Source organism: Panthera onca, chromosome D4 (genome assembly GCF_046562875.1).
Source record: "Panthera onca isolate mPanOnc1 chromosome D4, mPanOnc1 haplotype 2, whole genome shotgun sequence".
NCBI classification, from domain to species: Eukaryota; Metazoa; Chordata; class Mammalia; order Carnivora; family Felidae; genus Panthera; species Panthera onca.
The window spans coordinates 72,799,742-72,815,982 of record NC_138351.1 but is presented as its reverse complement, the minus strand read 5'-3'; the positions used below and the strand labels follow the sequence as shown (position 1 = coordinate 72,815,982).

Below are 16,241 nucleotides of genomic sequence, written 5' to 3'. Positions count from 1 at the left end.
CTGTTCTGTTTGTAAAATAAAATTCTGTGGATGGAGGAAAAGTGGGGGACACTTAATGATCTGCATGTCAACCAACTCAGGAAAGCACTGGGTTCAGCATCCCCTGAAGGTCAGATCTAAGGGTAAAGATTATTTATGACAAGACAGGCATTTCCATAGGAAAACCTTGGGGAGGAGACTCAGATCTGTAAGTAAACATGTTATTAATGGAGTCTTGTTTCTATTTTAATGTGCAATTAATTAGAAATAGTGAAATAAAGATTCCGTTTGGTCCAATAAATTTCATCAGAGTCCATGGCCACTGAAAGCATCCCCAAATCTGACCATCTACCTCAGATCACAATGGCCAAATGATACTGAACTAATGAATGTAAATCCACCATCACTACTGGAAAAAATTCAAAGATCATTCATTCAACCAGCAATAATTGAGTGCCTAGTACACACTGGAGACGGAACAGTAAATAAGACACTATCCCTACCCTCAAAAGCTTACAATCTAATTGGGAAAAGAGACAACTGAACACACATTTACAATTTAGATGGGTAAAATCTAGGTACTAAAGAAGGACAGAAGGGGGGCGCCTAACCCAGTAAAAAGCTAAAGTCTAAATAGACTTGAATGAGTAGAAGTTAGTTAAACAAAAAAGGAGGGGAAAAAAAGGAACATAAGGAAGGAGAATTCTAAAGAAAACACATTGCATAATCAGGGGAATGTCAGTAATTCAATGTTGCTGAAGAAACAAGTACAGGGCTCAGCTCCTAAAGAACTATGCATGTCTTGTTAAAGAGCCTGAATTTTAACGTGAAGGCAATAGGGAATCACAGTAAAATTTTAAGCACATGATCTAAGATTAGTGCTCCAGTAGGATAAGGCAACAGTAAGAAAAGTAAAGTAAAAAGGGAGCAAGGCGGGGCGCCTGGGTGGCGTAGTCGGTTAAGCGTCCGACTTCAGCCAGGTCACGATCTCGCAGTCCGTGAGTTCGGGCCCCGCGTCGGGCTCTGGGCTGATGGCTCGGAGCCTGGAGCCTGTTTCGGATTCTGTGTCTCCCTCTCTCTCTGCCCCTCCCCCGTTCATGCTCTGTCTCTCTCTGTCCCAAAAATAAATAAAAAACGTTGAAAAAAAAAAAAAAAAAAAAAAAAAGGGAGCAAGGCTGCTGGAAGCGATACCAGTGAATAGATAGTTACAATAATCTAGAATAGAGATAAGGGGTACGGCACTAATCAGCACTAATCACGTAGGAAGAGGGAGGGTTGATGAATCAACAGAACCATCCCTGAATATTAACACTGAATTACAATGGTCATTTTGCTTTTTAAAGCTATCACACTATAGTCCAATTTGGTATCTTCCCAGGCTCAGGTTAAAGGGGCTCTACTGCCTCATTCATTCACCCAAAGTGGTCCTGGCAGCAATGACCCTACCTGATCAACATGTGGCCAAAGTCCAAGTGTATCTCAGAAGTGAACCCAAACAAGAAGCTCTCAATTCACATTCCACTAAGGCTCAGAACGCCAACGTATTAATGAATTTAAGGCAAAGGCCACACTATCTAAAAATAACATTTAAAGTGCTAAAATTTACATTAAAAACAATTCGTTTCTGACAGGTGGTTTACCACAGACATCCTGATACAATGAGTATTTAAATTCCATTCAAAAACTACACAGCAGGTATAGAAGTTGTTGTGCTAAATAGGTTAGAAAAAAGTAGAATGAACTGGAAGGAAACCTCCAGGGAAAAGACCTCTGCTTTACTAGAGGGCAGTTAATATTTACAGATACAAGGAGTATTTCTACACTAGCCTGGCACCTCCAGTCAATTAAACGATAAAGCCTAGCACTAATCATTAGGACATTACATACAGAGGACAAAAAAAAAAAAAAAAAAAAGATAATCCAAGCAGAGGGAAAATGGGAGTGCGGGGGCGGGGGGGGGGGGAGAGAAGAGAAAAAGAAGGGAGATAGAGGAAAAAAGGCAAGGTGCCTCGCTCAGATACCCTTATCATCCAGCAATATGGCTCCCAAAGGCTAAAAAGAGAAGAAAATGGCTGCTTCCAGACTTTTTAAAGGATTTCACCGCAGCAGTTTGTGCTATCAGTTTGTGCATAGCAGTTTGTGCTATCAAACCACATTAGATCTCAAAAAAGGAAAAACTCATAAAGATCACTTAGGGAAAAAAAAAAAAGTCTTGGGAATAAGAGCCCTGAATTTCAGTGCTCTAATCTGAATTTTATCTTGAGCATTATAGGCAGTAATCCCGGACACGTGTGCCATCTAGAATATATCAGGAAATGACTAAGTATCAGTTCAATATTAAAATTGGAAAAGAGCAAAGCAGTAGTATACTGATAGAGATACCAGTGAACAGAGATCATTTTGAAATATTAAAAAGAATGGCTCTCTAGTTTACAAATTATCTCAATTATGTTAAATTGCAGGCTTATAAGAATTGTAAGACATCTGTGAAATCTTAACAAATAATCTGAGCAAGAATTGCTCACTGTATTAATCACACCGATCTCCATTTTTTGTTGTTGTTGTTTATTTACCCTTTTTTTAGTAATCTTACACCCAATGTGAGGTTTGAACTCATGGCCCTCACATCAAGAATCACAGGCTCTATGGACTGAGCCAGCCTGAGCTCCATTTTTTTAATACTTGGCTCTGTCTCTAAGAAGACACAATTCAATAGAACACTGAATCTAAATTAACTAGATACCATTGCATATTGTATTTGATTTAAAAAAAGAAACAGTTGGTTTTTTAAAAGTTTTATAGCTTTTCTCAGCCATTTTCCTATAGTATCTGTATGACTTAAATGTTTTTGACAATTAGGTGTCCATGATTAATCTCTTTAATGTGACAACCAGATCCATATAAGTTTTTGAAACAGGATCCATTTCCATCAGTTGCTAGCACACAAATTTTATAAATTTTTTTTTTTTTTACATTTATTTATTTTTGAGAGACAGAGAGAGACAGAGTGTGAGCAGGGGAGGGGCAGAGAGAGAGGGAGACACAGAATCAGAAGCAGGTTCCAGGCTTTGAGCTGTCAGCACTGAGCTCAATGCAGGGCTCGAACCCACGAACCGTGGGATCATGACCTGAGCTGAAGTCGGACGCACAACCGACTGAGCCACCCAGGCGCCCCAATGAGCACACACATTTTAGAAGAGTCTCAATATCTGCTTATTTTAATATGTATACTTTACCTTGTTTCAAAAAGGATGCTAGAGGACACAGAACATGCATTCAGAAAACATATTATTCAATAAAATACAGAATATTAGTACATCTTAACCAAAATATTGTTGCCAGTGTTCTTTAGCTTTCCTTGTCAAAATGTTGATATTAAGTTTGCAATTTTACTAAGTACAGTAGAAAAAGGGGTAGAGGAACAAACCTTAGTGCTCTGCTTGAAAACAATTCAAACCAGGAAGTATCCTTATTACAATAAGAAAGGGATCAAATCAAATCAGTAAGTAATTCTGAAGGTGGCACCAGAAGAAAGAATTTAGCAAAAAAAAAAAAAAAAAAGGAGGGGGGAGGTAAGATTTAATTTATACAGAAATTAAGCTGTTGCCTGGGTGGCTCAGTCGGTTAAGCATCTGGATTAAGATTCTGGATTTTGACTCAGATGATGATCTCAGTTTGTGAATTTGAGCCCCACTTCTGGCTCTGCTCTGACAGCATGGAGCCTGCTTGGGATTCTCTCTCTCTCTCAAAATTAATAAATAAACTTAAAAAAAAAAAGAACTGTTTAAAAAAAAGAAATTAAGCTGTTGACTATTTGCTCTATGTTGAGTTACTCATTTCAGAAAGGTATTCTTAAGACTCCTTTAATGAATGAACTATTCATTATAATGTTATAAACTAATTGCATTTTTTTCATTCTATTTTCAGGATCCTGTTACTGGAAGTCACAAAGGTAACTATGTAGGGCATGAGAAAATAAATACAAAGCCTCTCTATGGTATTTTAATGAAACTAAATGCACTAACTGAAAGTATTTAAAGAAAACTTTACTGTGTATCATTAAGCACAAAATAAATAACTTACAACAATTGTAGAGTTGTCTCAAGTCTAACACCATGGGTTACTTGGAATATTAAGCTACATTTCTCATGTTTGTTTTAATTAAAAAAGTGTGATTTTATCATATATATTATAGAGGGAAGGGGATATATCATACTCCTAACTTGAAAGAAGTCAATTTTCTCCAAATTGAGGTGCAAATTTAATACTTCCAATTAAAAATAATATTTTAATCATTCCAATTGAAAAACAAGGTTACTTAGGGCTTGGAAAAAAAATCTTAAAGTATATCTTTAAGTAAAAATGTATAAAATCCAATAAAGTTTGCAAAAGAATAAGGGGCTTTGCTCACCAGTAATGAGGAATAAAACTTCATTAATTAAAACAGTGCAGGGGTGCCTGGCTGGCTCAGTGAGTGGAGCATCTCACTCTCGATCTTGGGGCTGTGACTTCGAGCCCCACACTGGGTGTAGAGATTACTTAAAAATAAAAATTAAAAAAATCTTAAAAAAATAGCAGATACTAGTACAAGAACAGATCAATGAAACAGCACTGGGAATCTTGAAACATGCAAGAATACAGAAGAATTTTAGTCTATAATAAAGACAGTATTTCAAAACTGTGGTATAATCAAATAATAATTCAATTAGTGATTTTGGGACAAGTGGCTAAATATTTAGGTGAACCTAAAATTAAGTCTCTAGATCTCATCATATCACAAAGTAAAATAATGAGTACATTACATGATAAAATGTAAAAAAAAAAAAAGGAAAGAATTCAAATTACTAAAAGAAAACAGATATTAACTATATAATAATTGGAGGAATAGCTATAAAATTACACAAGTCAGAAACATTAAAAAAAGAAAAAAAAGGCCTTGACAATCCAAAACACAGGTGCACATACTTTTCTTCACGTTAAACGTATGTACAAAGTTGAAAGACAAAAAAAAAAAAAAAAAAAAAGCTGGGGGAAAAAAATGCAACCTATCACAGAAAAACAATCTTTGTATCAAAAAGATTAATACAGCAATAGACTGCAGCACAAAGGATTATGAGTATGTAATTTACAACTAAATGTAACTAGCATATCAATATATGAAAAATGTTCAATAGAACTAGTAATTAAAGGAATGAAAATAAAAAACAGAAAACAGTGAGGAGCACGATAAAATGCAAGGGGAAATGAGGACCAAAATACAATGTTACCAGGACTCCGAATAGATACAACCTTCCTATAGGGCAATATGTAGCAAAGTTTAAAATGTGCTCCTGGCCCAATAATTCCTTTCAGGAACCTAAACTAAGGAAATCCTCTCAAAGATGTACACATATGAATTCATCACAGGGTTGTTTGTAATGTTGATAATCGGAAACCTAAATGCCCATCAATGAATACATATTAGTACCTCATAAACGAAAATGCCATAAATCTATTTAAAAGGATGCAGAGATGATATTTATTAAAATAGGAAAAAGTGGTCATGACATTTTACATGGAAACCCCATGTGAGCAGGTTGGGCAAAGCCTGGATGTCTTGTTCTTCAACCTTATTTCCAGCACCTAGAAAAGTGCCTTGTAAAAAAAGGAGCTCCCAGAAAGCATTTTACTAAATACATAAATTTTAAAAGCAGGCTACAGAACAATAATTATAATGTCAATCCCCACCCCCTTCCTTCTTTCTCTCTACACACACACACACACACACACACACACACACACACACACACACACAACTGGAAGGACAGCCACAAAAGGCTGACAAGGTGAAGTTCTGGTGTGTGTAACTTTTCTTTATCCCTCTCTGTATTGTCTAAATTTCTTACATAGTTAGCATTTAAAAATTTTTTATGATTGGAAAATAGTAACAACATTGCTTTTTAAGAACTCATATATATTTAAAATGAACTCCAGAAAGTGTTCAGTGACATCAGCTACAAACTACAAAAACTGAGATCAGCAGTATCCAAGTGGCATGTTTTTTTCACCTCCAAATAAGTATCTTTGGAGTATGTTTTCTACAATGTACCACCTTTTTCCAGTACCAGGAAATGCCACCCTATCCTGATAAAATGCAAAATTACCAAAAGGAAAAGCACATTTTTTTCTAGAGTAAAAAGCGGCGCGGGGGGGGGGGGGGGGGGGGGGTGGTGAGTAACAAATTTCTTAAAAGTCCTCCCATCTCAGGGTGGCTCAGTAGGTTAAGGATCTGACTCTTGATTTCAGCTCAGGTCATGATCTCACAGCTCTCGGGATAGAGCCCTGCATCCAGCTCTGCACTGACAGCCCAGAACCTGATTGGGATTCTCTCTCTCCCTCTGCCCCTCCCCCGCTTTGTGCTCTCTCAAAAATAAATAAATAAACATTAAAGAAAAAAGTCTTCCCATCTCCTCTATTGACACACGCCCTCTTCTAGTTGGTGATAAAGATTACTATGTATAATCATGTTTTTTTCAGGCTAAAATGCCAGTGAATCTGTATCAGCAATGTGCTCTCTGTAATTCTTTCCTTTCTTTAGGAAGGCAGATTTCATTTTAAAGACATTTAAACAAGTGAATGTTTATTATTATTCTATCATTATTCATTACTCATTATTCTATCATTATTCATCCCACTACCCTATTTTATATCATTCAGACTTTATCACTATGTGAAATAACCCTATTTGAATTATTATCTGCCTCTCCTTTCCAGAATGTAAGCTCTATGAGGACAGGAATGTTGTCCTGCTCACCACTGTGTCCCCAGTGAATGGCATCTAGTAAGGACTCAAGATGTAGTTGTTAAATTAATAATGAAAAAGGTCGGGAGGGGGGAGACAAATTTAAATAAGACTATATGTAAGGAATTGGAAAAAAGGAAAGAAAACTACAATGAAATACACAAGCTGACATGACTCTAGGCTGTAACGTCAGCCTAGAGTTTGGTGGATATTTTTCAAGGTGGACAGGTGCTCCACACCTATCTAAAGGCATCCAGGAAGAAGAAAAATCCACAGGGGAGGTCTCCGGGTAGCTGTGTACAGCTCCCAGAAGAGTGAAAATGATCATCATCATAATAGAAATGTCGTCCAGGTCGAAAAAACAACTACAGCACAACAACACACTATATTTGGCCCAGATGAAAAATCAAACGAAGCCCCAACACAATGAAACCAAGCAAGCAACGTTCCGCCGACACATAGAAAGATCATAGTCTCCTTTCCCCAGGCCGTGCAGTCGCCCGCAGCCCAGCAAACCCCCTCACTCACCACTTTCCCCCCTCAAGGACCCCCGCCCCAGCTGGTCCAAGGTGAGAGGGAATGGAATAACAGTCTGAGAATTAGCTTTCTCCACTCCCACCCGAGCCCAATCCTCTCCAAAGCGCAATGCCTCCCACTCTCCCACCCGGAGGCCCTGACCCCCGCGCCAAGGGCTTCTCCTGCTGCCCCTCACTCACGTGTAGATGATGGCCATGAAATGCATCAGCCACAGCACCAAGAAGAGGACGAACCCGAAGACGGCCATTCCCTCCAGGGCCAGGTCCAGCAGCGCCATCCCCCGGCCCGGCCCGGCCCGCTCCGGCCGCCGCCGCGGACCGCGCTCCCGCCGGAGGACAGGGTGGGCGCCCGGCGCGGGGGCGCTGGAGGGGAGAGGAAGGTGGGGAGAGGAAGGGGCGGAGGGGGGTGGGGACGGAAGGGGCGGGCAGGGCCTGCGCGACCCGCCCGCGCGCACTCGTTCGCGCGCTGCCCTGGGCGCGCCCGCGGCTGCGGGCGCTGCGGTGGCCGGGATCCGTGGTCAGAGCGGCAGTGGCCCCCGCGCTCCGGCTCGCCTCTCCACACCCTCACGGCCGCCGGCCGGTCCTTGAGCGCCTGCGCCCCAGATGCCAACGCCCCGCCGCCTCGCCGCGGGACCCCGGGCCGCGCAGCTCCGCACCCTGCTCCGCCGCCGCAGCTCCGTGCACTAATCGAAACCGGCGGCCAGCGATCCGACTCCCCGGCGCGCCCCGCCTCGCCCCCGCCCTCCGGAACCGTGGCGCCCGCCTCTCCGAGGGGCGGTGCGCGCCGCTGCTCCCCGCCCACCTTGCCGCCCTCGCGCCCGCTGCGTCACCGTCACCTTCGAGAGCGCGCCCCTGCGAGGCTTCTGCTGGACGCAAGCCCGCCTTCTCTCCCCGGGCTCCTGTCTCCGCCCGCGCCTACCCCTCGGCGTCGGGCGGCGGCGCCCCGGGCGGCCAGCCCTGCAGCCCCGGGGCCGGCCTCCCCCGGCGGTGGCGGCGCGTGACCGTGTGTCCGGCTCAGAGGCTGCTTGCCCTCTGTCCGGCTGCAGTGTTCGGGGGCGCCCCAGAGAAGACACGGAGTTCCAGGCAGCCGCTCGGGTTGTCTCGAAATCCAGTTTCCAACGCTGTATCTGCAGCTTCTCCGCCGGGCACCGCTCAGAGAGGCTTAGGCCCTCCTCCAGGCCATGCTCCTGGACGCACGGGTGTCCCATTGCCTTTCTTTCTCAATGCTTTTAATGCTGTGTTGTCTTGGATCACAACCGACCGGAGAGCAAAATAATCGTATGCCTCACATATCTCTCAGCACCGTAGAGAATGTAACGTAAAAGAGATTCTCACATTCACAAATATAAGGAATCAGTTAGTATGGAAGTCCCCTAAGACTACTGTCCAATACGGTAGCCATATGTGGCTATTGAGCGCTTAAAATGTGGTTGGTAGAAATTGAGACGTGCTGTGCGTCTAAACCATACACCGATGTCGAAGACCACCTCATTAACCAATTTTGGTTACAATTATTGATTACATCGTGAAGCTATTTTTTGATATATTGGGTTAAATTAAAAATTATTAATTTCACTGTTTTTGTTGCTTTACTTTTAAAATATAGCTAGTTACCAGAAAATTTTAAATTACGCATGTGGATAGCACTGCTCTAAAATGTTAAGCAGTGGCACTATGGATTGTAGGCAATTTAGCATTTATCTTCATTTTAAATCTGTCCAGGGAGATGTTTTAATCTAGTATTAAATGTTCCTGTTTGTTTCTTTAGCCTAGATGAGTTTATATTGTTTCTTGATTGTTTTATGTTTAGACAGTGTTTATTATTTCAAGTGATTTCCTTTAAAATAATCCATGACCTCCCTTGAGATTTCAGAATTGAATTCAATTTTGAAAAGAAGTTGGTTATTTTATCATTGCTATTTATTATAGCTGATATTGAGTAAATGAACTACCTTAATCTACAATTAAGTGATAAATTACAATCAGAGAAGAGTTTAAATTAATGTCTGTACTGAGAACCATCTGCATTTACTATACTTTGTGTTTCACTGGGGTAAAGTCAGTGAGAAAGAACAGTGCTTACAAAGGAAACTTCTATTGTTCAGAGTTATTGGTTGATGAATTAAAGTTATAGTGGGATGGTACACTACTAGCAAAATAACTACAAATGGAAAAAAATTTTAAGTTTATTTACAGAGAGAGAGTGTGTGTATGTGCGCACGTGTGCGCGTGTGCAAGCGGGGGAGGGGCAGAGAGAGAGGGAGAGAGAATCCCAAGCAGGCCCCACACTTTGAGTGCAGAGCCAGAAGCAGCAATATTGTACTTGAGCCTAGTTTCGGTTGGTCTTGTGCAAACCATTCTATAGTATCTGTCTGTTAGGACCACATATTCCAAAATGAATATTCATGAATATGTAACCCTAACATTAGAATATATAATCCTAACATTCTATAGATACTATAAAAGTGTGCATTTCTTCCATGTAGCACAGCAGCATAGGAGTCTAGCAAAGACCCTGTCCACTGATCTCACTTTTAGCAGTTAACACTTTTTTTGGTTATCTAATGGGCACTCTTCTCTTTTAGAAAACCAATTTCATGAAGGCCAGGGCTTCTGCTTCTCTCCAGAGATAATCTAGTAGCATTTGTATATATTAGAATTCACACTAATAAATTTTGAGGAGCAGTGTTTTCAGAGGCAAACAAAATCCAAAATTAACTATCATTTAATGGCCCTAGAAACATTAGTTTATAAAACCTTAACAAGAAAATAATTCCAAATATCTGGTTCAAACCAAGTAGTTACAACACATTTTTGGCTTGAGCCAAACCCAAACCAAAATATTTATAGCTGACTCTAAACTGAAACTTAAATAAAATTGTATTACTTCTGGCCCCATATCCCCCAAAAGATAGGGCAGAAGGCTGGGAGAATACAGGTACATACATAAAATTACTTAATAGAAACAAAACAATTTATCTTTGGTAAGTTAATACTCTTAGTTACATAATGCCCTATATGCCTATATATAAAGGTTCATGTTACATTTTTTAAAGTTACATTTTCAACAATCAGGATACCTAATTTGGGTTGTGTCTAAGAAACATCATCTTTGGTGAGATTCTAGATAAATCAAGTTTAAAATGTGACACTTGAAAGGCTATGCACAGAAAAAACACTGAAAGAAATACCAGACAATTATTTATCTTTGAAGAATGAAATGTGTTGATTTTTTTTACCTGCCTTTTTATATTGTTGATTTCCTATAATGAGCATTATTGTTTTTATGGTGAAAAATATGGCCATTTTTCTATTTTACAAAGGGGTTGATGAGAACCAAGTAGAAAATTTTTGTTATTTATTCTTTTAAAATTATGAGTGGTACAGTCACTTTGGAAGACAGTTTGGCAGTTACTTACAGAACTAAACATACTCCTAACCATATGATCCAGCAATAGCATCCTTGATATTTATCCAAATGAGTTGAAAACATGTACACACAAAAACCTGCACACAGATGTTTCTAACAACTTAATCATAACTAACAAAACTTGGAAGCAACCATGTCATTCAGTAGATGAGTGAATACAATGTGGTACGCCCAAACAATGGAATATTATTCAGCACCAAGAAGAAATGTGCTATCAAGCCTTCATGAAAGACAGGAAGGAAGATTAAGTGTATATTACTAAGTGAAAGAAGACAATCTTTTCACTTATATGGCATTCTAGGAAAGGCAAACCTAGAGACAGTAAAAAGATCAGTGGTTGTGGTTGTCACGGGAGAGAGACAAGAATAGGTGATCACAGAGGATTTTAAGGGCAATGAAACTAATCTGTACAATACTTTATTGGGGTGCCTGAGTGGCTCAGTTGGTTAAGCGTCTGACTCTGGATTTTGGCTCAGGTCATGGTCTCGTTGTTTGTGTGATTGAGCTCCATGTAGGGCTCTGCACCGGCAATGCAGATCCTGCTTGGGATTCTCTCTCTCTCCCTCTCCCTCTGCCCCTCTCCCACTTGCACTCTCCCTCAACATAAATAAAGAAACATTAATACTAAAATGATGGGTACATGCATTATACATTTGTCAAAACCCATAGAATTCACAACACCAAGAGTGAATTCTAATATAAGCTGTGGACTTTGGGTAATGACATTGTCAGTGGAAGTTCATCAACTGTAACAAAGGCACCACTCTGGTGAGGATGTTGTTGGGGGTAGGGGGTGCTGCGCATGTGTTGAGGCAGAGTGCATATGAGAACTGTCTATAATTTCTGCTCAATTTGGCTGTAAACCTAAAACTGCTCCAGAAAATAAAATCTATCTTTTAAAAACTAATGAGTACTCCACCATATGTATATGTATATATTGTAAGTGTCTGAATAAGCGAGATAATCTAGTTTGTCATCAGATCCCAGGGCTTTGCACCTTCTAGGCACTCAAATATTTGTTGAACGAATGAATAAATAATCTATGTTGAGAGAAGTCACCGGAAAAACTGTTAAACTTTCTCCTTTTCTCCTTTCAACTTTTTAAATACTTTAAAAATATTTTTTCTTTGTGGAAAAAAATACACATTAATTAACATAACCCCTCCTTCATATTACATAATTAGATCACAGAATTGCAGAGAGTAACTACACGTTAGTTTGCCTAATCACAACCTGAAGACCTGCTCCAACTCCTATATTCTCCTTGACAGAGTCAAGGCATGACTTTTATGTCAGCATGGGACGTATTTTCCATTTTTGTCATTATTATAAAGAATCTCTCATATAAACATTTTAAAAATCACAATTCAGTTCCCTACAGTTAATGTGTTGTTATTTTTAAAAGACAGGTACACTGTGAATTTTCAGCCCTATAAAAAACTTTTTAAAAATAACATTAAAAAAAAAAAGGTGATCCTCCAGAAATTGGGTAAATTTGAAGTTTCAAAAACAAAGTTAAAATCAATTGATCTGGAATTTGTGTGCTAGTGCCAAAAGAAGTAATTTGATTCATTTGTTTTTTTCTCCCCCTCAGCATGTTTTGCAATTAGTTAGAAAAATGCCTTATCTACTTATTTAACTCAGGTGCTTAACTTACACTGGTTTTGTTACCCATGAAATGGGTAGGAACAAATCCTAAGATACTATATTGCTGTGAATAGCCTTCAAACGCACAAAGGTTCTAGGTAAATTCTCAGTTCAGGGCCTGATCCTGACAGTCCACACGTATAGTGTGTTTGTATGTCTGGGTGTGGTCCAGGGGAGTGCCTGGAGTTCACTAGAGTTCATTATTTCATTCTCAGCTGTTTTGCTAACTTATTCAAATGATTAATTAAAATGATTTACTTATACTAATTTTTCTTTTCAAATCTCATATTTGGTTTTGTTTTAATCTATAGTGTGCTAGTGTGCTAGGTTGAAGCACTAATGTTTATTCTTAAAGGAAGCTAAATAAAAGATTTCCAAATATGTCTCATGTAAATGTCAACTATTTTCTTTTTCAAAATATTTTTAAAATTGCTTTCCTTTTATTCTTTTAATTAAAATGTTTTCTTTATTTATTTTCTTTAGACTTTGTTTTTTTTAAAGTAATCTCTACTCCCAAAGTGGGTCTTGAACTCATGACCCTGAGATAAAGAGTTGCATGCTCCACCAGCTGAGCCAGCCAGGTGCCCCTAAAGTTGCTTTCTTTTTAGATAGACTCAATTCAATGTATTTATTAAAGTTTATAATGTTCAAACATTCACCTAGGCTGTGTGCGTGTGTGTGTGTGTGTGTGTGTGTGTGTAAACAAACTTGGTAGTTTATTGAAAGAAAGAGACAAAGACAGGCTGAGACTCTAGTTTATTGAACACAACATAAGTTATATGCCAGCAAGTTTTTGAAATATTAACTTGATGGGGTGCCTGGGTGGCTCAGTCGGTTGAACATCCGACTTCAGCTCAGGTCATGATCTTACGGTCTGTGAGACTTATTAAAGTCTGGGGACTTTAATACCCCACTTACAACAATGGATAGATCATCTAGACATAGGATCACTAAAGAAACAAGGGCCCTGAATGATACACTGGACCAGATGGACTTGACAGATATATTTAGAACTTTTCATTCAAAAGCAGCAGAATACACATTCTTCTCAAATGCACATGGAACATTCTCCAAGATAGATCACATACTGGTTCACAAAACAGCCCTCAATAAATATAAAAGAACATGCACATGTTCAGATCAAAATGCTATGAAACTTGAAATCAACTACAGGAAAAAGTTTAGAAACCCTCCAAATGCATGGAGGTTAAAGAACGAATGGGTCAACCAGGTAATTAAAGAAAAAATTAAAAAATATATGGAAACACACGAAAATGAAAACACAACAATCCAAATCCTTTGCGATGCAGCAAAGGTAGTCCTAAGAGGACAATACATTGCAATCCAGACCTATCTCAAGAAACAAGAAAAATCCCAAATACAAAATCTAACAGCACACCTAAAGGAACTAGAAGCAGAACAACAAAGAAACCCCAAACCCAGCAGAAGAAGAGAAATAATAAACATTAGAGCGGAAATAAACAATATAGAATAAGAAAAAAACCCAGTAGAACAGATCAATGAAACTAAGAGTTTGTTTTTTGAAAAAATACACAAAATTGATAAACCCTTAACCAGACTTCTCAAAAAGAAGAGAGAAGACACAAATAGATAAAATCACGAGTGAAAATGGATTTATCACAACCAATCCCTCAGAAATATAAGCAATTATCAAAGAATGCTATGAAAAATTATATGCCACAAACAGGACAACTTGGAACAAATGGACAAATTCCTAGACACCCACACACTACCAAAACTCAAATGGGAAGAAATAGAAAATTTGAACAGACCCATAACTAGTGGAAAAATTGAATCAGTTATCAAAAATCTCCCAATAAAAAAGAGTCCTGGACCGGATGGCTTCCCTGGGGAATTCTACCAGACATTTAAAGCAGAGTTAATACCTATCCTTCTCAAGCTGTTCCAAAAAATAGAAATGTAAGGAAAACTTCCAGACGCATTCTGTGAAGCCACCATTACCTTGATTCCTCAACCAGACAGAGACCCTACAAAAAAGGAGAGCTACAGACCAATATCCTTGATGAACACAGATGCAAAAATTCTCAACAAGTTACTAGCAAATCTAATTCAACAACATGTAAAAATAATTATTCACCATGATCAAGTGGGATTCATTCCTGAGCTGCAGGGCTGGTTCAGTATTTGCAAATCAATCAACGTGATACATCACATTAATAAAAGAAAGGATAAGAACCATATGATCCTGTCAATAGATGCAGAAAAAGCATTTGACAAAATACAACATTCTTTCTCAATAAAAACCTTCAAGAAAGTCAGGATAGAAGGAACATACTTGAACATCATAAAAGCCATATATGAAAAGCCCACAGCTAATATCATCATCAATGGGGAAAAACGGACAGCTTTCCCCCTGAGATCAGGAACACGAGAGGGATGTCCACTCTCACCACTGTTGTTTAACATAGTGTTGGAAGTTCTAGCATCAGCAATCAGACAACAAAAAGAAATCAAAGGCATCAAAATTGGCAAAGAAGTCAGACTTTTGCTTTTCACAGACATGATACTCTACATGGAAAACCCAAAAGTCTCCATGAAAAGACTCCTAGAACTGATACATGAATTCAGCAAAGTCTCAGGGTACAAAATCAATGTACAGAAATCGGTTGCATTTTTATACACCAATATGAAGCAACAGAAAGAGAAATAAAGAAACTGGCCCCATTTACAATTGCACCAAGAACCATTAAATACCTAGGAATAAACTTAACCAAAGATGGAAAAGATCTGTATGCTGAAAACTATAGAAAGCTTATGAAGGAAATTGAAGAAGACACAAAGAAATGGAAAACCATTCCATGCTTACGGATTGGAAGAAAGAATATTGTTAAAATGTCAATACTAGCCAAAGCAATCAACACATTCAATGCAATCCCAATCAAAATTGCACCAGCATTCTTCTCAAAGCTAGAAAAAACAGTCCTAAAATTTGTATGGAACCACCAAAGACCCCAAATAGCCAAAGTAATATTGAAAAAGAAAACCAAAGCAGGAGGCACCACAATCCTGGACTTTAGCCTCTACTACAAAGCTGTAATCATCAAGACAGTATGGTATTGGTACAAAAACAGACACATAGACCAATGAAATAGAATACAGAACCCAGAACTGGATCCACAAATGTATGGCCAACTAATCTTTGACAAAGCAGGAAAGAGCATCCAGTGGAAAAAAGACAGTCTCTTTGCAAATGGTGCTGGGAGAACTGGACAGCAACAGGCAGAAGAATGAAACTAGACCACCTTCTTATACTATACACAAAAATAAACTCATAATGGATGAAAGACCTAAATATGAGACAGGAAACCATCAAAACCCTAGAGGAGAAAGCAGGCAACAACCTCTTTCACCTCAGCCACAGCAATTTCTTACTCGACACATCTCCAAAGGCAAGGGAATTAAAAGCAAAAATGAACTACTGGGATGTTCAAGATAAAATGCTTCTGCACTGCAAAGGAAACAATCACAAAACTAAAAGGCAGCTGGTGGAATGGGAAAAGATAATTGCAAATGACATATTGGAAAAAGGGCTAGTATCCAAAATCTATAACTTACAAAACTCAACACCCAAAAAACAAATAATCCAGTGAAGAAATGGTCACAAGACATGAATAGACACTTTTCCAAAGAAGACATCCAGATGGCCGACAGACACATGAAAAGATGTTCAATGTCACTCATCATCGGGGAAATACAAATCAAAACTACACTGAGATACCATCTCACACTGGTCAGAGTGGCTAAAGTGAACAAATCAGGAAACTATAGATGCTGGCGAGGATGTGGAGAAATGGGAACCCTCTTGCACTTTTGGTAGGAAGGCAAA

At 39.0% G+C, this 16,241-nt stretch overlaps 2 protein-coding genes across 2 annotated transcripts in view; one reads left to right on the top strand and one right to left on the bottom strand.

The window, feature by feature from the left end:
* SUSD1 (sushi domain containing 1) overlaps nt 1–3,950 on the top strand; it is a 299,394-nt gene extending 295,444 nt beyond the window's left edge. The window contains exon 16 of the mRNA XM_078436588.2: nt 3,907–3,950. Coding sequence (XP_078292714.2) covers nt 3,907–3,935 — 29 coding nt within the window. The 3' untranslated portion in view covers nt 3,936–3,950. The remainder of the gene's footprint in view (nt 1–3,906) is intronic.
* Nucleotides 1–7,979, bottom strand: part of UGCG (UDP-glucose ceramide glucosyltransferase) — a 37,945-nt gene extending 29,966 nt beyond the window's left edge. The window contains exon 1 of the mRNA XM_060609030.3: nt 7,477–7,979. Coding sequence (XP_060465013.1) covers nt 7,477–7,574 — 98 coding nt within the window. The 5' untranslated portion in view covers nt 7,575–7,979. The remainder of the gene's footprint in view (nt 1–7,476) is intronic.
* Nucleotides 7,980–16,241: the final 8,262 nt, after the last annotated feature.